Below are 20072 nucleotides of genomic sequence, written 5' to 3'. Positions count from 1 at the left end.
TTCTTTTACCCTTTTTTTTGCCACAGGTAATTCCTGTGGATGAGCTAGTGAAGGGAGCCTTTCAAATCAATTTCCAGTTTTTGAAGTGGTTCAAGAAATTCTTTGATGCCAATTTCTATGGACAAATTTACAACGCGTTAACAGCCCGAGAAGGTCAGATTGTACTGCCAGTGACGGAGAAGCCTGTGTCTCCGCCAAACACAAAGTCCCCCAACAGTTTCACCCATGCAGGTAAGGGGCTACATTCATCTTGTCCTGCAAAGAGGCAGGACAATTGAATTCTAACGTCTTCACTCTAGTAGTTAATATTAGGTATTGGCACCTTTTATGGAACAAATGTAAGTTGTCCTGATCTCATAAGAACATAAGAAAAGGTAAAACAAGAAAAGACTGTTTGGTTGTTGGTAGCCTATAAGGCTCATTCAGCTGTTCTTCAAGTAAGTAACTCGGTAGTCTGTTGCAGTTATCCTCCACGTGCAAATAAAGACCTCATGTTTTCATGAGTAAAAAAATCCTTACAATTACTGTCTGTCAGAAGGTCCTAGTTTCTCTTTTAATGCCAGAGTCATCGCAACATGGGCAAACATGAAGAACCCCAGAAGGGACCGGGCATGCAGTTGTTACAAGCTGTGTATTTTCAAGATGTGCCTTACATTTTTAGATGGAAAACTTTTCTTTAAGCACCTGGTATTTTATACTTTTTAAATTCAGATGAACAGTGTTGTTGAGGAATTTTGTTACTAGTGTTTTTTTTTTTTAATTTGCTAGGTGGAAAAGAAAAAGTTGATTGTGACTTCGATGAGGAGTTACACGATCCAAAAACTAAACGGATAACTTTCCTCACACACTGGCAAGAGACCTTTAGCTGGGTTCGTCAGAGTAAGCTCGGAGATATTTATGCCTATTGTGAAGTCTGTGACCTCAATATCACAATTCACCATAGAGGGCAGGTGGATTTGAAACGGCACCAGAATTCAAAAAGACATTGCGAAAACCTGAAAAAAAGGAAATGCTTGACAAATAAGACGAAAGATAACGAGGACGTGTGCGGAGGGGACTCCACTACCTGTGGCGTCGCAACCCTGAAGTTCATTAAGAAGTACTGCACCAGTCTGAAAAGCTTCACCAAAGTACGTGACGGATCCAGGGTTTCCAATTGTAGAGCAAGATATATCCTGGGACTGAAACATCCAAAAGACATCGCCTCCATTTGTAGCCAGACCCCGTACTGTATTTATCTGCACCGTAACGTAGACGTGGGAGATGGTGAACAGGCGGATGTGGTGCTCGTGGGGTTCTTCGACGAGAAGGCCGGTCAAAACAAGATCAGACTCCTTGACGTCGTGCGGCCCAAAACGGAGACGGTTGCCTCCGTGTCCTCTTGCCTCGTGGAAACGCTGCAGAAATCTGGGCTCCCGGTTCTCAACCTCTCTGGTTTCCACACGGATTGTCCCCCAGAAGAGGGGGCTGCGGTCCTCTCCAGGCTAAAGGAGATGAACCCTAACGTTATTTGCGTTGGGAGCCTCTCCCACCTGGCCAGCCTCGCCTGCAGGGCTGGAGTGGCAGCTTCCTCGAAAGACGTCAGTCAGTTAATTTCCAACATTCACAGCCATTATTCCTCCTGCTCAACAGCCAATGATAACCTGAAGGAACTGTTTGCGAACATCGAGCCTTACCAAGCAGATTTGCCCACATCAACGCAGTGCCTTGCGTTCACTAATATCTTAAAGAAAATAAGTGACATTTGGCCTGACCTAATTTCATATTTTCAGTCCTGTGACCATAAGAGTGAGAAAGTAAAGCTAATCTGTGGACAGCTAGGAGACCACCAGCTGAGGGCGATGTTCCTCTTTCTGAGCCATGCCCTCGAACCCCTGTGTGCTTTCCAGAGCAAACTGGAAAAACAAAATGGTGACCTGGCCCAGCTCCTGAAGGAAGCCAGCGGCCTCCTGAGATCATACGCTGCCAGTCTTCTTCTTCCAGAGGCCGTGGTTAAATTGTTGAAGGGCCATGACTCCAAAGTCTTGGAAAATGAGAAAAACTATCTTCCAGGAACGGAGCTGAACGTCGGCGCAGAGGTGGAGGAGTACTTGACAAAAAACCAGCAGGGCCTGGGGACTGTCTGGGGCGATTTCTTCAAGGATGTCTCTTTGTTCTACGCCTCCGTGACCGCACAGATTATGCAGAATCTCCCCCTGAATGACACGCTACTCAGAAACATTTCCATTCTTTTAAATCCCTCCTGCAAACTGAAGATCACAGGCAAAGTGGTAGCAGATCTTGCCACACACCTGGGCCTCTGTAAAAGACCTGAAGAAACCACTCAGCTGATTGATGAATTTCTGGAGTATCAGCTCTTGGAAAATGATGAAGCCCAGGTGCTGCCTCCATCCCCCCTGCAGCACTGGAGTGCTGTCTTAAAGACAGCCTTATCTGGAACTAATGAGCAGATGTCCATTTTCCGAAAACTAATCTTGACCTTGCTGTCATTACCATACCCCAGCATGGAAGCAACAAAGGCTTTCAGTCAGGTATGAAACAAGTTCGTGGGGTTTCATTATGCAGCTTGGTCTGGTCTTATTATTAACCCGAATTGGCCTTTCATTTAATTTACACACTTGGATTTGCTCTGTGTGCAACAATCATATAACTGAATTCTAACAAATGCAATGCTAGGTTAAAGGATAATACTGATTTTTGAGCAACACTGTAAAAGTTTGCCAACTCTGTGCTGCAAGCCAGTGCAATCAATAAGCAAAGGGCTATCATTTGTCTTAATGAAATGAATAAAGTATAACTTTAGGTCAGGTAAGATTAAAAGCTAATGGTTTTAACACCGAAACAAATGACCGTCAATCTTCTTTCACATAGTCTTATAGTCTTTATAACTGAAAAGACTAAAATAACCTTGTAAACATCCCTTTTCCTGTTAGACATCTTAATTCTGAACCTCAGTTTAAAGCTCGGGTTTAATCATGCAGCTCTTCTGTCAAGCATCTGGACTGTTACATCACAGTAGTCGCAGGTTTCTGAAACCTTCATACCGTGTAAATCAAAGTGGAGCTGGCCGTGCATCTGAGGCTTCTTTTGCAAGAAATTAAGTCTTTCGCAAGATATTGATAATTTTAAACAGATGTCTGATATTTTTCTTCTTTCTTACCTTTTCATGGAAATAATAACATTTTACGTTCCCACAAGGGTAAGCACATAAAACATGTAATTCAGTGTTTTGGCATCCATGCAGGAAGCGTGCCCTTAGAGATGTTTTTGGATTTAGGCATTCTCTGTTCTCCTCCTTGATCTCCATTATACTCTGAAACTTTTCCTTTTATTCGCACCTGTTTGTACAATTATTTTGCATTCTGATTCTTATTTCAACTGTGAACCTTCCCCCCTCCCCACTTAGGCGTTTGAGAACGGGGATGTCTCTCTCCTTGATGAGACGGTGACCGAGAATGAGCTGGATGACAACAGGGACTCAGACTTGACCGCAGGGAATGAGGATGTCATCTTAGTGGAAGATGGCCATCTGTCTCCAGAGACCACAAAGCATCCTAAGCGCTGCAACAGCTCTGCAGGCAAGCCTTAATTCCAGTTTTCTCAGATTTTTTTCCCTAAGGTCCCATCGGCAATATATAAGTGATCTTGGAAACCATCCCCAAAAAGGTTATAATTTAGTCCAGCCTAGTAAAGCCAGACTAGTTGGTTGGGAATAATACATACACAAATAATTGAAATGGTTCAGTTACAGTATCTAGCTGCACAGTGAGTAGTGGGACATAATTTGTTACTATCCCATCATGCACTTTTTCAAATATGCAAACATGGAGGCTGTCCCCACATAAAATGCCAGGCTTGTCTGCATGAATATCATGACCTGGGAATCCAACACTTTCTCGTTTAAATGCAAGGGTTTCTGGATTGTTTTTTAAAATGGGAATTTAATATGAATACAATCAAAGTGAAGTGAAACCTAATAGAACAAAGTAAAAAAAGTAATTAAAAAATTCTCAGATGTTTAGATGCCGTAGCTCTGTGTATGAGTATTTGCAAAGTCCAGGCTCCACACATAAGTGAGCATTTTGGGATGTCACAGTGTACACAAAAAATACAGGTTTGCATGCATCCGGTTTTCCTGATATAGACTTGAATACCACTGTGAATGCTCTGTAGTGTGGATGCAAACTGTATTTAGTACTTTTAAGATGGATTAAATGTGTAGATGGAGCCAAGGACATGAGATGACATCTGACATCTGGAGTTGAGGGTTTGCGGAGTTCACAAAGTATTTGTGGTTAAGTGCTGCCTTTACAGCATTTCAGAAGTGACCCCATTAAATTAAACTTTTCTTGGCAGTAGATAAGGAAATGATAACTTTAAACAGTACCGGAAAAAGATGTTTAGCTTCATTTTACTGCCCCCCCACCCACAAAGTCCAGGTTTTAATGAATTAAAATCATGGCTTTTGATCGGAGCCCGAAATTAAAATCCTAACCTGGAATTATTTTCTTCAAACCGCATACATTTTGGTGCTTCTGAGTGGCTCAGCCAAGTAAGCGCCTTTGGGCTGAACTCGAACACTGGCGGGTGGAGCCTGGGTCATGTCACTAGCCGACTGTGACTGGGATTCTCCAAGCAGTGGAGCTCTTTGCCACTGAGGGGAGGTTGGGTTTCATCTCGCAGAGCTCTTCAGGCCTCCTAGCAGTGCCGCAGGGCAGCGACATGCCTCTTCTCCTGCATTGGACTGCGTTGCCTGGGATGTGATCAAAGACAAGTGGCTCAAAGGAGGAAGTTACAGGAATCTGCCTATACATTCCTCATTTCTCCCCGTGCACAGTTACAGGGTTTGTAGTTGAGGCGAAACACCAAATCTGGCGTTGCCAGATCGGGTGACTATGTCACGGGGAAAAAAGAACTTAATGAACTCAAGCAATTTTCTCAGCCCAAAGACGGTAAACAAGACTGTTGATGTAAATTGTTCCTCCCTGTGCACAGTGCACAAGAAGTGTCTGTGTTTTGATTTTAATCTTGCCACGTTTTTATGCATGCAGGAGGACACAGCTGACATCTGCTGAAATGCTGTACAAGGCATAGAAGGTGGTTGGTTTTTCTCTGTGTTGAGTGACTGGTCAGGCAGGGTGAGAACTGATGCTCAGTTCTTGAATCAATTGGCCACTTTCCTTTGCCAACTCCCCTGCCACCGTAGGCTCACTGCATCCAAGGTTATGTTGCACCTAGTGGCTGAATAAGGAAGATGCCTCCTCCAAGATGAAAAAGATGCAAAGTGTGCAGTCAAACAGAACAGAAAGAGACCTAATGGCCACTTGCTAAGTTTGAAGTTAAAAGCATATTAGCCATTGTCTTTTTTCAATTCTGTTTGTGTTTTGCAGATGTGATTGATCTTACCCAGATGAAACCCTGTGCTGTGCTGTTGAAAAAGATCAACTGTAAGGGAGGAATCAGAAATCCCAACATTCATTCTCTAAATTCTTAGTTTACTGCAGTGGCTTGTCTAGAAAGAAAGGTGGAAAGGGCACGTCCCAGATAATCTTCGGATATATTCAAATATATTCGAAAACCTACATAAGGTTTAGTGTAGTATATTTAGTGGTGGAAATGGGCCAGAATGACCCAGAATGCTGTGGTAGGCGTGACAGTTTAAATGGGATTGCATTACATCCATAGAAAAGTTCTACAATCTCTCCTTGGCTCCACCACTGCCTTGGCCAGAATGGCCCCTGTAATCAGCCAGCCAATGGGAGATGGAGATGGTGCAGTCACCTGAACCATAGTAGAGGTTTGTTGTGCACAGTGAGCTGAATTTACCATCAGGGAGGACTAATTATTTTTCAACTGTTAACTGTTATGCATTGAGATGGATGACATCATCTGTTAAAGAAATAAATAATAATACTAACCAGACCTAAGATTAAGACTAAGGCACTGAGGTGAAGCTGCAGGATCCGATTGTGATGGTGATAAACTGATGTTTGTGTGTCCATGCACGACTGCTATAGCGCTCTGCGGTGAACATTCTGGGTTTTCCCATTCAACACTTGCTTCCTTTTTCTGTAAAGAACACAAATGAAAGAGGTCTTTTGCGCATTTCGTGGCTGTAATAACTGTGTTTGCTGCTTTGACTGAGCTCCAAGTGCTGTTTACTGATCTGCGTCCGCACATTATGTTCTCGGAGGCAGGGTTCTTGTAATTGATGACTTTTAAGTACTTCTGTGGTTTCTGCTTAGCGCTTTGTAGAGCGATCTTCCGAAATAAAGGGGCAGTGCGTCCTGGTCAAATGTAGGACTTATCAAAATAATGAGTCCTTTTTATACTCTGGTAATGCTCCATCACACTACACAGTGTTTTGTTTTTACTAGAATTTTAACTTGGGTAGCAAGAAGCGACGATGTTCTCATTTTTATTGGAGAATCTTGGAACTCTGAAACAATCTATGTAGCATTAAGTAAGTTGGCGTGTGCGTCAGAATGAAAGCTGAGTTTTAGTATAGCCCATTCATCCAGACCTGTAATGGTAATTTTAATTTAAACAGCATATACCGCTCTTTGTTGGTGATGGGTATATGAAATAGTCAGTAACTACTGAGTTCTACCTGGTTACGGTCTCAATATTCATACAACTTTAAGTCCAGCAAACCTCTAATATCAAGAAGACATGCAAGCATTTTAGTCCAGTACTCCTAAACATGTTAAGTAGGCCGTAGTACCCCAAATTTAGCTTATAGAGTTTTATTAATATGTATTTAATTATTACAGGAAAAGGAAGCATGTGAAGCATACGTACTGGGGATGCTTTCTCTAAATAAAATTGTGCTGTAGTTACTCTGGTAATTTCTTTTTCATTTCCACCACTGGATATATGTAGGTGGTTTATTTCCTAGTTATCTGTCAGTGGGATGTGCATTATTTCCTGGTTTTGCTTGCTTAAAAGGTGTACAACAACTGTATAGGCAGTGACGCGTTTGAATTTTGCAAAGAATGTTAGTGTTAGTGCATTTTATGTTTTGCACACTGTCTAATTTATGTAATGTTATGTAATTTGTTTTCTGACTGCGTGATCTACAGTTAACTTATAAAGAAGACCTCAATGATCTCTTCCTTTTTATTATTTTCTTCAATATTCGGTATAGATGAACCCATTAAATATTCAATTCTGCTGATTGCTTTTCATTCCACATTCTTTGCACAAAAAGCTGTCTCTCCTTTAATGAAAAAATCCAATATTCCAGAGGCAGTTTGGATTAAAAAATGATTTTGTGTCTTATGTGTCTGAATGATATTAATGGCATCTGCATTAATGTTTGTGAGAAACATTCACATTAATTTAAAATGTTTTTTTTAATTCTTAGATTTAAGATGTTTTTTATATGAACAGACACTAATCATAGACTTGGGACCTTGTGTCTGCTTTTGTGCAAATTCTGCATTCTCGGCTTTCTCTGTAGGTTACCTTCCCTGAATTTCTTTGCACATATTAATAGACCTAAATAGTTTTAAATTTTGGAATCTGGTGGTAATTTCTCTATGACCCTGAAATAGAAGAAGCAGATAAAAAATGGATGGGTGGGAGAATGGATGGTTGTAATGTTATGTTCACACTCGCTAATTTAGAATCACTTGTTGTGAATCACTTAGGGATGACATTCACTGTGATTCAGGGGCAAATCACACTTTGATCTGCAAGTGTGCTGTTGTCAAAGCCATTTTATTACAGAAGCAAAGGGTTAAATAGAAACACTTTTTAAAGCGCAGTTCATACATAAACCATATGCTTACTTCAAACGCATTTGACATTGATCGGCCCCGTTCAGCATGTGTTCGGTGGTCCATTTACCTAAATGTTTTGTGGAAAAATGGCTTTGAGAATGTGGCTTGTACACTTACACCTAGCTCTGGTGTTCAGCTGATTGGGTTTTGTTCCATTCCAGGTACAAGTGTGGACAACAAGAATGAAGTTTTTATTGAAGATGACATTGTTTGGTCTAGTTCATGTCAAGAGGTAATACCCCATTTGTTAATGTTTTGGTCATGCCTTTCTGTTTTTTTTTTCAAGAAAAAGTGGCAGCAAGAGGTTTATAATCGAAGGCGAGCCAGTGTCTAGCATTGCATCTAAGTCTGCCTATGATGATGCATGAGATCACAACTGAGCAGTCAGTATAATCAGGCAGTTTATTAATGTGAACTTATCTGGCGGTATACAGGACAACTTACAAAGTTTGTATCAACCCCGTTTCTTTCTGTAACAATGCTGGTATCCATAAATACATCCAGGTTTTCAGGAGTAATTTGCATGAAGTTCCTCGTCTAAGGGTGCGGTAGCAGGGATTCTTTTCAGGGATTTGACTGCATTAACTTCAAGTCCGGGGATCAGAACCCTAACCACTGCTCTACACTTTTAATTCGAAGGGCGAAAGTTTTTTCATTTTTAAATGAAAGAAATGTGAGTTTTATTGTTTATCTTCTTATTAAAAGATGTTGCAAAGAAGACAATTCTGTAATTCCATGAATAGATTTTATGGCCAGTAGTGCCTTACTTGAGCTATAAAATCTATTCCAATTGAGAAGGTGTTTGTTCCTCTGAAACATTTTTTTTGCCCAAAATTAAAACCCATAATGTCGAGGTCAGGGCATAGAAAATACCAGTGTTGTTTCATTCTGAATGCATTCTTGGGTTCAAGTATTTAATGGGAAACGTTTCATCTGTCAATGTGTCTGACATAGACTACAGGTACATTAGGTACCTTGTAGTTTATAAATGTCCCTCACAAGGGGTAATATACTGGATAAAACAGCTGTTTGTTATATCCACAGTGTTAATGACATGGGCTTTTATTCAAATATTTCAAGCTTTAAATATTAATTTAAAAACTAACATCTCTTGCTTTCTTCTGATGGCCTTGTAAGAGTTAACTGAACACCTGACACTTGCCTTCTTGAGTCTTCACAGTTGGGCTGTCTTCCCTCTGCTTCGATTGTCAGTGCAAACAGGCATCAGCTGTGCTGCTTTAAGCAGTGTCTTCAGATTGAGTTTCTGTTTCCGTAGGAGACGACTAGGGGAATTTGTGGCTGGGAGTCCAGTCTGAGGCAGAAACCGCCAGTTCGCAAAATATTTCAGGTGGGAGCGAACTCCTTGGAGAATGTGAAGAAAGAGGACAACAGTGGGAGCACACAAACGAATTCAGGGGCGCCTGGGGTACGTACCTTTAATCTATGAAGTAGGATGCCTGGTATCCTGCAGCAGGCTCATTGAAACTCTCTGAGGCACTTTTCCACTAGTGCACCCTTCTTCAGTATTAGCGGACAAGCATGGTGTGTTCCCAGAGCAGCGGCAGGGTTGTGAAATGTGAGAGCTTGTGTGAGAGAAATTGGTGGAATGTGTGAAAATAATTCCCTGCTAAGGCTACAGTTTTGGCAATGGAATTTTTCGCTCAGTCAAGTCAAGGGCAGGAGCTAAATAATAAAATGTACAGAGCCTTTTAAATTGCACGTTACACCTTGTAATAGAGACAGTCCGTGTCTGTTTAAGTATAAAATAGTCCACTGCTTTGAAACTGCTGTATGTTACCTAGTCGTCGTGTTCACTTGCACATCTGTCCTCTTACAAACTGAAAGACTTTCACTGCTAATAGGTTCCTCAGGTGTTTTCACTTCACAAATACACCATTGTAGGTATGTAAATCACAAGTTTGCTCTTTTGATTTTTTTAGAAATGAGCAACTGAACCCTCCTAACACGCTGCAATGTAATGGTGGCTAGTTAGTGTGGATACTAATTAGCTCTGACCTCTTGTATCAAAATGCTGTACATCATTGCACTGTTAACGACTTCTCATTCCACCTTTTCTGAATTAAAGTACACGTTTATTGCAGAAAAATTTAGACTGCAACATTTCCACATAAATAATCCCTTATAAATGATCACAATAGCACTTTGACCTGTGTCAAACTTTTTCCCAGCATGACAGGAGCATTGATTTCTGAAACCTCTAAATGACTTCTTTAGCTTGTGCACTTCAAATGCTGCCAATAACAGGTGGTATAATATTTAACAATTACAGGGTGTCCAAAAGCTAAGCTAAGCATTTTTTTATTTGTCAAATTTTTGGATACCCAACATGTAATAGGTGTAATACTATATCACTTCAGGGAAGAAGAAACATGTATTTGATCAAGTCCAATTTTTGAAGGCAGATGTCTTATAGCAACGTTCCCTGATCTATGGCTGAGAGTCTGTGCATTCAATAATCAGATGCCTCTGGAGGGGCTAAAACATACAAAGAAATGAAAATGAAAAGGCTTGATTTGTGGGGGGAAAAATAGTATTGTTCCAAATTTTCTATGGCACAGTCTCTTAATTATATCAATCATGTTCAAGAAGCTAAAAATGGTCTCTTAGGGGAAACACGACTACAGAGTAGTAACAAAACTAGAATGTTATATCTTTTGCAATATGAAGTTTTATGTCTTTAACTTCTCTGTGATATTGAAGTAGTTCTGGTTCCCTGTAAATAATCTTTCTGTTTTCCTGCTTTGCAGCTGTATTCTTTGACAATAGAAACACAGTTTCTTATCAAATGCGAGTTAAGTGGTAAAATGGAATTAAAAACAAGCGTTATGTCTTTTGCTTAAGGTTAAAAGGGGGAATCATACTTCAACGCCTAACAAGCCACCCAAGAAATCTTATCCATACCAGGTACTGCCTTTTTATTCAATTAAAGCTATATTTTCCCATTGGGGAGAGTTGTTTACAGCACACATTGTTGTTGTTTACAATATAACACATTGACAGACAAACTCTTACCACCAAAGAAGTTAATGAAGCAGTGTTTCAGTAAGATAGGGGGAGAAGATAGTTACAAGACATTGTTTGAAACAGATATTGCAGCAGGGATGAAGGATTTCCTGTGTCTATTAGTGTTACACCTGGGGAAACAGAGGTGTCTCCCAGACGGGAGAAGTGTAAACTCACAGTGGAGGGGGTGAGAGACGCAGTCCACAATATAAATTGTATTCTTTGCCACCCTCTGTTTGTAGAGGACATTTAGTGATTTGATTTACCCCAATTAAATTGCTGCCTAATTTGACGAGTTTTTCAATTTTTCCATCCTATTACAATCAACGGTACTGATGTTACCAAACCAGTGAGTGAGGCAGTATGTTAACAAGCTTTCAATAAATGACTTGTAGAAAAGTGTTACGATGGTTCTATCTTACTTTTGTTCTGCCCTGGAACAGACCACACATGATCTGTAGTTGTACCGTATCTGGTTTAACAAACAAAACTTCGGGAGCTGCAGAAAGCAGTCTGGTGATATGGATAAGTCTACGAGAGTCGGTAATGAAGCAGTTTCCATCCTTTGACAGGATGGGAAGGGCTTCTCGGTTGGAGAGCTGGTGTGGGGGAAGGTGAAGGGCTTCTCCTGGTGGCCTGGCCTGGTCGTGGGCTGGAAGAGCAAGCAGATCCCCACCGCCATGCGAAAAGTGGATTGGTTTGGAGACGGCATGTTCTCTGAGGTGAGGGATGGAGAAGTGTTACATGGAGCTCCAGATGAGCCCTGGGACAAATCCGTTCTCTTTTGTGCAGCAAGACGTACCTTGCGGACTCCTGCATCACATGGACTGTAATCTCTGTATGCATAGAAAAAAAAGTCCTTTGTAAAAGCTTTTAACAGCTTTATTATTTATAAACAAACATCATATTTTTACCTTTACAGTGTTGTAGTCCTCTTCTCTGCAATACTGAAGCAGTTCTGATTCCCTCTGGATAATCCTGTAGATTTCCTGCTTTGTAATGCCGGCGTCACACTACACGACTTTTCCTAGGATTTTCCGTCGTAGCCTTCGTTTGCATAATCGTAAGAAAATCACAGCGAGTTGAAGAGCGTCTCAGTGACACCCCCAGCGACTCATTCATGGCGCTCTTAACAGCCCCTACGACTCTCGGCAACTCCCTGCGATAAAATCAAACTGGTCTGATTTTCTCGTAGCGAGTCGCTAGTCTGCGACAGGCAACAGCCAATGAGCGCTCAACCGGAAGTACCGTGACCAAACAAGTATGGTCTACTCCAAGTTTTCCGGCGTATCCTCTTTTTTTTTTTCTCGTTACAAAGGAGAGCACAGGCTACAGCGAAGGCGACAACTACCTGCTTGTTCTCCATGTTGTTCCGGTGTGCTCCACATTCATTGGCTGCCAAAACGAGGCGACCTCTCGGTACTTTCGCGGCCCAATACGAGATTTGGAACTGTGATGAAAAGTCGTGAGGGAATCAGTCAATTAGTCACCCCCTGCGAACCCTAGTCGTATAATTTCACACCCTCCTGGACAGAAAAGGCAGTGAGATTCAGCAACTGCAGTTGTTAAATTTTACATGCTCTCCAACTAGAAGTCGTGTCGAGTCATGTAGTGTGACGCTGGCTTAGCTGCAGTATCATTCCTTGACATTAGAAGTGCAGTTTCTTATCAGGTGTGAATGAAGTAGTGAATTGAAAGTAAAAATGATTGTTATTATGTCTTATTTATTGTTTTATTAGTTTCGTCTTCTTTTAAGCTTAAATAGGAGAATTGTATTTCAACACCTAATAAAACACCCATGAAATCTTATCCATACCAGGATAGGATATTTTACTTTAGAGGAGTTTAAAGCCCTTTTAATCCGTATCTTCCTGTAATTGTCAGTCCTTCCTGAGATCCTGATGTTTTGCTTTTCAGATTTACACAGAGAGGCTACTTCCATTTTCTGCCTTCTCTAAGTGCTTCTGTAACAGCTCATTTGCCACTCTTCCAGCATACAAGGATGCCATTTTCCAGTCACTTGAGGTAAAATAAATAATAATAATAATAATAATAATAATAATAATAATAATAATAATTGCTTACACTTACACAGCACTTTTCTGGACACTCCACTCAAAGCAATTTAGAGGTAATGGGGATCCCCTCCACCACCACTAATGTGTAGGCCCGCCTGGATGATGCGACGGCAGCCATAGTGTGCCAAACACTCATCACACATCAGCTATTAGTGGAGAGGAGAACAGACTAATGAAGCCAATTCATAGATGGGGATTATTAGGAGGCCATGATTGGTAAGGGCCAATAGGAATTTTGGCCAGGACACCAGGGTTATACCCCTCCTCTTTTCGAGAAACGCCCTGGGATTTTTAATGACCACAGAGAGTCAGGACCTCGGTTTTACGTCTTATCAGAAGGTTTTTACAGTATAGTGTCCCCATCACTATACTGGGGCACAAGGACCCACATGGACTGCAGGGTGAGCGCCCCCTGCTGGCTCCATTACTACCTCTTCCAGCAGCAACCTTAGTTTTTCCCAGGAGGTCTACCATCCAGGTACTGACCAGGCTCACACACTGCCTAGCTTCAGTGGGTTGCCAGTAGTGAGTTGCAGGGTGATATGGCTGGTGGTTGAAGCCTTTGCTACGCATTTGCAGTGCATTCAAACTGCTTTGCATTGTACAGTGCTATAGCTATGTTCGTTGTGAATATATGTGTATTTCCTACACTGCTAGGGAAATGCCTGTTACCAGCGTGGTGTGCTCTTCTGTTGTCTAATGCAAATGTAATGTGACTCTTGTAGATGGTGAGTGAGAGGAGTAAGAAGACATTTGCCGGTTGCAAGACCGAGTCTAAGGACGAGAAACTGAAGCCTATGCTGGAATGGGCCTTTGGAGGGTTTAAACCAAAAGGACCTGATGGATTCAAGCCTCCAGTAACTGATAGTAAGAATGCAACCTTCTGGAAAAACCTTAATTGTGGGGAGCTAAGCTGTGGGCCGAGTCCCATGACATGAGATGGTGGTTTTATTTAAATTATTTTGTGTTTTTTTTTCACAAATTTCACTTTCACGTGTCTTACGTCATGGATGTCCTTTCAAAGTTTTGCATTCTTGAGGCCACAAGAAAAGTTAGGAACGAGAGAAGGTCATTTCAGCTGCTCGTGCTGTTGATCAGGGGATCGGGCAGCTGTTTCTCGGCCCTTCATCGAGACTCTCGCACACCTTTGCATAGAGACATGTCCCCTGTTCCCAGTTTTACGTAACATTGCCACATTTCCGTTCATTTTTTGTCTTCTTTGCATTAATAATATACAGTCTCAGCATAACATTTGAATAATTTCATAGTATTTAACAAGCTTTGAGAGCTATAAATGTTTGATATGACAGATATACAGTTGAAGAGCCTGAGAAGACATTCCTAGATATGTTTCGCTTATTTATTTTTATAAACTTCTTCTTTCTTTGCTCAGATCTTGCAGCGAAAGCGGCGCTCTTGGACACGCCAGTTCCAGAGTACCAGCCTCCAACCAAAAAACAGAAATATGTTTATAAGAATAAAGGTGGAAACGAGCAGGAGTACTCTAGAGGTAAAGCCAGTCTGCAAGCTCAGCTGTCCCTTTCAGTACATTCAATTTATGAATATACATTCAAGTGTAGCAAAACTGATTTTAATTTTAATTCTTTACAGTGCAAATGGTCCGTGAAGTCCTGCAGAAAGGGAAAAACATTGAGGGTAAGCGTGTTTCAAAATGTCTGATTTAAATGCAAGAATATGGAGCTCTCTTGTCATTCAAATAAATAGTCGGGGTCTTTGAGGTGAAACTTCTCCTTTGTGATGAAAGGATGACAAACACTTACTGCGTGCTGGATGTATCTTTTGGCAGACAGCACGGTCTATATAAAGTCTACCATTGTTGAGTGGAACACGTTTAAAGTATCCACTGTTTCCGATTTTGTTTTCCATAGATTTCTGCCTGTCCTGTGGGACACCACAAACTGAGATATTTCACCCCCTGTTTGAAGGAAGCCTATGCCTGAAGTGCAAGGTAGCTATCGTATTCGAGTTCTTTTTAAAATACATTTTAGGCTCTTTTAACAAGAGCTGATCCCGTAATCTTTCTTTTGTAGGATAACTTCACTGAGACCTTGTACAGGTACGACGAGGATGGCTACCAGTCCTATTGCACAGTGTGCTATGCCGGTCTGGAAGTTATTCTCTGTGGGAACGCTAGCTGCTGCCGGTGAGTAAGAGAGGGGCAATATAATTCCCAGCAGAAAACTCCCAGGATTTTTAGTGTTGAACTAGGCTAACTTAGGTTTTGCTTTTTTTTCTCCTGATCCTAAACTCCAGTAAGGTAGATGAAAGGTACGGATGACTTTTAGATGGGATTTGTAATAGCGGTATTATTTCTGGGATTAGTAAACTTGTTTTTATTGCAGTGTATTGGGTCTCGTTATCATTTAAAAACACGTTCCTTGTGTTGAATATCATATAAAAACCGGGCCTCATTGTTGTGCAGGGTGCTGTGCTGGTTTGTAAGTTATTCTCTGAGGCTGCCGCTGCGTAAGAGAGGGGAATTAGCAGAACACTCACTGGATCTTTAGTGGGGGGCCTAGGGTTGTCATTGTCAGATGGAATTTGCTCTCTTTATTTTCTGATGACTGATGCTGTTGCCCTGGCCCAGGTGCTTCTGCCTTGACTGCCTGGATATCTTGGTGGGCCCTGGGACCTTCGACAAGCTGAAGGAGGTGGATCCTTGGAGCTGCTACATGTGCCTGCCGTCTCAGCGCTACGGCGTCCTGAAAAGGAGGGAGGACTGGAGTATCCGGGTGCAGGAGTTCTTTGTCAACAACAGCGCTATGGAATTTGTAAGAGACAGACCTGCATCTGATAGAGTGACGTACTCCGTGCCCACGATGCCTTGGCTTCAATAAGTACTTTTTTACTGCATGTTCAAATATTGGTTACGGTTCACTGCATGCATGCTGTGTATCTGGGCATGAAAACCTTTCCACTCATCTGATGGGTGTTTTTTAGATGTTACCTTCATATTACAGTAAACACTTGGTTTACCGGACTTCAGATTTAACGGAAGAACTCTGCTACAGTGTAATTTTGTCTGTAAAATAGTAGAAATTTAGTCTTTCCTTGCAATAATGGGGAAATACACAAATACTAAAACAAGGTCAAAATAAATACGACAGTATTAAAATTCAAGTCAAAAGACCATATGTAGTACTATATATATTGTTCAGGTGGGTAACTGCGTCAGCATGCGTAAGCTGCAAAGGAACAAGAAATAGGTTTTGGCCGTGGAGCCTTTTATCAGGTGTGAGAAAGACAGGGCAGTAAGCGAAGGTAATGTAGCAGGAGAACAAAAGCTGGGAGAGAGGAGGGGCGGGAGGCGGGAGCAGGGGACAGACAGAGTGGCCAGTCAGGATAGGTGAAGAGATGAGTAGAGAGAATTTAGAAGAAAATTAGTCTCTATTAGTCCGTTAAGACAAGAGATTACTGTATTAAAGCATAATCTTTTCTAAAAATCTGTGCTGCAGACCTTATTTTCAAAGCGAATCTTTTTGCCTTACAGGAGCCTCACAGAGTTTACCCTTCAATCCCTGCGAATCAGCGCCGGCCCATCAGGGTCCTGTCGCTGTTCGATGGCATTGCAACAGGTGCGGCTGTTACAGGTTTTATTTGTTAATGGTCTTCCAGATTGTGCACTTAGCTTTTATTAGCCTTTTGTGTGTGAACTGCATGAACTGCAGCACTGCGGGAGAGTTCATTTGACCTTACAGTTTTAGTTCTTTCACTTTGCTTGCAAACAGGACAAAATTTTAGTTAAAAGCATTGGTAATTAAGACCTTAAAAGGAACTTTTGCATTTTTAATGCTTGATTTCAGGCAACAGTTTTTGTTCAAATCCCACAATGATAAGCATAATAAGAGCATATGCTTTCTTTTTCTCCACAGGTTATTTAGTTTTGAAGGATCTCGGCTTTAAAGTTGAACGGTATATTGCCTCTGAAATTTGTGAGGACTCCATTGCAGTTGGAATGATAAAACATGAAGGGAGAATCGAACATGTGCACGACGTGAGAACCATCACAAAGAAACATGTGCGTGAAGCCCCTCAATTCCTGATTTCCGTCTCTTGCCTGACCTAGCAGCATAGCTCACCTCCCACCTCGGTGACACCTTGTAACTTTGATGAGTTGGTGACAGCTTTTGTGTTGTTAATGTTCACCTACAGAGTTAGTTTGGTCGAATAGGACCACTGCATCAGAAGAACTGTATCCTGCAGCAGCTCTGCAGAGATCTGACACGCATGCCTGGATAATGGCAGCAATATCAGAAATTGGTACAGTGACTCACTATGACACTAATTTATACCACTTGATTGCTGTCAAGCCTAGAGGGTCATTTTGTACACAGCTGAGCAAGTCATTGCTTCACAGTGCGCCATTTACTTCCTACGGTTGTCTGAATAGGTCATTTGGCTTTATAAACATCTTGTGTTTTCCACAGTTTAATTTGGAATTATTAGCCTTTTTTGTACGTCACATAAATGAAGTTACATGCAGTTTTTTTTTTGTTCTAGATTGCCGAATGGGGTCCCTTTGATCTCTTGATTGGAGGAAGTCCATGCAACGACCTTTCCATTGTGAACCCAGCTCGAAAAGGTCTTTTTGGTATGACCCTGTAATATACCTATCCACGTCTGTAGATTTAAATGAATATACAACATAATTTATGGCTTTGTGTCTGTCTACCTCCCTGTTTAATTGCATTTACTCTGCCTGTTTGGGGACAGTATAGAGCAGTGGGTAAGCTTTTGGACTCCTGAGTGGTGGATTGTGCATTGAAGTTCCTACTGTAGACACAACTGTTGCAGCTTTGGGAAAGGTACTTTACCCCAGCAATGTAAGCACCAGCATTGCTGGGAGTAATTGCTGCGATGGCTTTGACTTCACCTTTACTTCCATTAAATATATAGAATGTTTCAATTTCTCAATTTCAAGACCATACAAAGCAATAACAGAGGGCACTGTGACACATGTAGGAAATGCTAAAACAAGTATACAACCAACTCATCCCAATTGGCTTCGATACACTTCAAAGGATTTAATGCCAGTATTGTCATTATATGAAGCTTCTCATTCATTTTTGCTTGGGAACATAATGATTTTAAGCATGCTTTTTATATTTTGTGTTTGTTTTCATTTGGACATTGTGTGTGGCAATGTGTCAATAAAGGTACAATTCTGATTTAATACAGGCCACAAAAAGGTAGATGTGTTTATCAAAAATTAATTAATACAGGCCACAAAAAGTATAGATGTTCTATATGCACTGTATATATTTTATTTTATTCTAATGGCTACAACACTGAATTTGTAAAACTGATGATCCAGTAAACCTGATGCTGTAAGGTTTAGTCAGTGTCTGCAGAGGACAATATCACGTGCATCTTTTCTTTACAGAGGGCACTGGAAGACTTTTCTTTGAATATTACCGTCTCCTCAACATACTGAAACCGAAAGAAGGAGACAACAGGCCGTTCTTCTGGCTGTTTGAAAACGTGGTGGCCATGGGGGTCCGCGATAAGACGGACATTTGTCGGTTTTTGGAGGTAAGGGTTTCGACAACTTGAGAGTAACTTTAGGAAGAGAACCACTTTGCTTGGCCAATTTTCAGTTGCTACTTTAAATTCAGTCATCAACGATTTCTAATAAAGCCCTTTGAGGAAGAAATACAATGTTGTAATGTACAGTATGTGAGGAAAGCCTATTAGCAGAAGAATATAGCATACTGGTTCTCTGATACATTATCTGTGAATTCCAGTGCAACCCAGTGCTGATAGATGCTGTCAAAGTGAGTCCTGCGCACAGAGCAAGGTATTTCTGGGGCAACCTCCCTGGAATGAACAGGTATGGCTAATTTTTTTAATATACCCTAAATGGTAAAAGTCTTTGTGCAGTTGCTGTGTGACTCTGTCTTATGTGGTGTTCAAGACAATCTCATGAGTATTTTGATAGGGTAAAACCCTTTGAGTAGAGAAAACTTCTCATTTTCTTGCGTTTCAAGTCCTGGCCTTTTTTTTTCTTACAGTAAATTGATTTGTCTGTCTTGTAGGTGTTGATGTTTAGTTTAATATACTGTACAGTTGTCTTTTATTCTCTTGTTTTACTAGGTCGACAGTGTCTCAGTTCAAAACGTCTTAAGCAAACCTTTGACCACGGAACTTGAAAGTTCTGTTAGTATGATATACATGTGATTTGGCTCTCCACAGGCCTCTTGCTTCTTCCCAGAGTGATAAACTGGACCTTCAGGACTGCCTGGAACATGGAAGGCAAGCAAAGGTCAGAACTCAGTTGGGTTCATGCCTTGAGAAATAAGCAAACATCAAGGGAAGTTTGCTAATGTGTGCTTTTGTTGAGACAGCAGCTAGGATTAATCAATAGTAGTTTGAGGAGTTTCCAATTTAAGAAAGATGGCCACCCCACTTGTCTCCTGGTGAATAATATCAGAGTGCTCTAACAAAAGCAGCAGCCCTTTTGAAGAGAAAAGCATTACACTTCCTTTAGGGAATAACATCCTGGAATTCAAAGTATTTCATACTCTCTTCAGTTTTTTTATTGAAATGTCTGCTTCATTAGAAGTAGTTCATGATATGAAATTGAAAGACTTTTTAATTTAATAGTTAATCTCCTTGTCCTTATCTCATTTCTCTTCAGTTCTCTAAAGTGCGGACCATTACAACACGACCAAACTCAATTAAACAGGGCAAGTCGGAGATTCTTCCAGTGGTAATGAATGGAAAAGAAGACAATTTGTGGTGCACAGAACTGGAGAGGTAATGTTTGCCGTGGTTTTTATTTTATTACTTTGCAGTGGGTTTAAAACATTCAATCTGGCGTTATTATAGTATATTATATTATATTATATAGCACATGGTTTCAAGACTTTTTTTCATGATTAGCGCCCCTCATTTTGAAACATAGAGTAAATGAAGACTCATGATCATTAAAGACACATCTTAAAATGATCAACTGAGGGTGAGCAGACACGCTGTATGATGTGTCGGCACAGATCTACGAATGATGGCAAAACCGATCAGTGTTAAGCGGTGTAAATTTCAATGCTCTGCAAGACTTGAATGAAAAATCTTGATGATGTGATTCTGGGGACCCCTAAGAAACCCTGGAGCTAAAACTGCTGCTTTAAGCCTGTAAATGATTGCTGTATGCACACCTCTGAAGAGA

At 41.0% G+C, this 20072-nt stretch overlaps 1 protein-coding gene across 1 annotated transcript in view; it reads left to right on the top strand.

Moving 5' to 3' along the window:
- LOC148648286 (uncharacterized) overlaps positions 1–20072 on the top strand; it is a 28523-nt gene that overhangs the window by 5607 nt on the left and 2844 nt on the right. Inside the window, exons 4-25 of the mRNA XM_088607728.1 lie at positions 27–231; positions 769–2531; positions 3407–3578; positions 5391–5447; positions 7946–8016; positions 9061–9210; positions 10647–10709; positions 11381–11530; positions 12726–12833; positions 13612–13753; positions 14280–14396; positions 14498–14542; positions 14776–14855; positions 14938–15050; positions 15495–15678; positions 16398–16482; positions 16780–16925; positions 17408–17498; positions 18291–18439; positions 18652–18737; positions 19100–19169; positions 19545–19663. Of these exons, the coding sequence (XP_088463854.1) occupies positions 27–231; positions 769–2531; positions 3407–3578; positions 5391–5447; positions 7946–8016; positions 9061–9210; positions 10647–10709; positions 11381–11530; positions 12726–12833; positions 13612–13753; positions 14280–14396; positions 14498–14542; positions 14776–14855; positions 14938–15050; positions 15495–15678; positions 16398–16482; positions 16780–16925; positions 17408–17498; positions 18291–18439; positions 18652–18737; positions 19100–19169; positions 19545–19663 (4166 nt within the window). The remainder of the gene's footprint in view (positions 1–26; positions 232–768; positions 2532–3406; positions 3579–5390; positions 5448–7945; positions 8017–9060; positions 9211–10646; positions 10710–11380; positions 11531–12725; positions 12834–13611; positions 13754–14279; positions 14397–14497; positions 14543–14775; positions 14856–14937; positions 15051–15494; positions 15679–16397; positions 16483–16779; positions 16926–17407; positions 17499–18290; positions 18440–18651; positions 18738–19099; positions 19170–19544; positions 19664–20072) is intronic.

The sequence above is a fragment of the Lepisosteus platostomus genome, chromosome 15, assembly GCF_059453375.1.
Source record: "Lepisosteus platostomus isolate fLepPlt1 chromosome 15, fLepPlt1.hap1, whole genome shotgun sequence".
Lineage (NCBI taxonomy): Eukaryota > Metazoa > Chordata > Actinopteri > Semionotiformes > Lepisosteidae > Lepisosteus > Lepisosteus platostomus.
The sequence above is the reverse complement of the archived record's forward strand: the minus strand, read 5'-3'. Positions and strand labels throughout refer to the sequence as shown.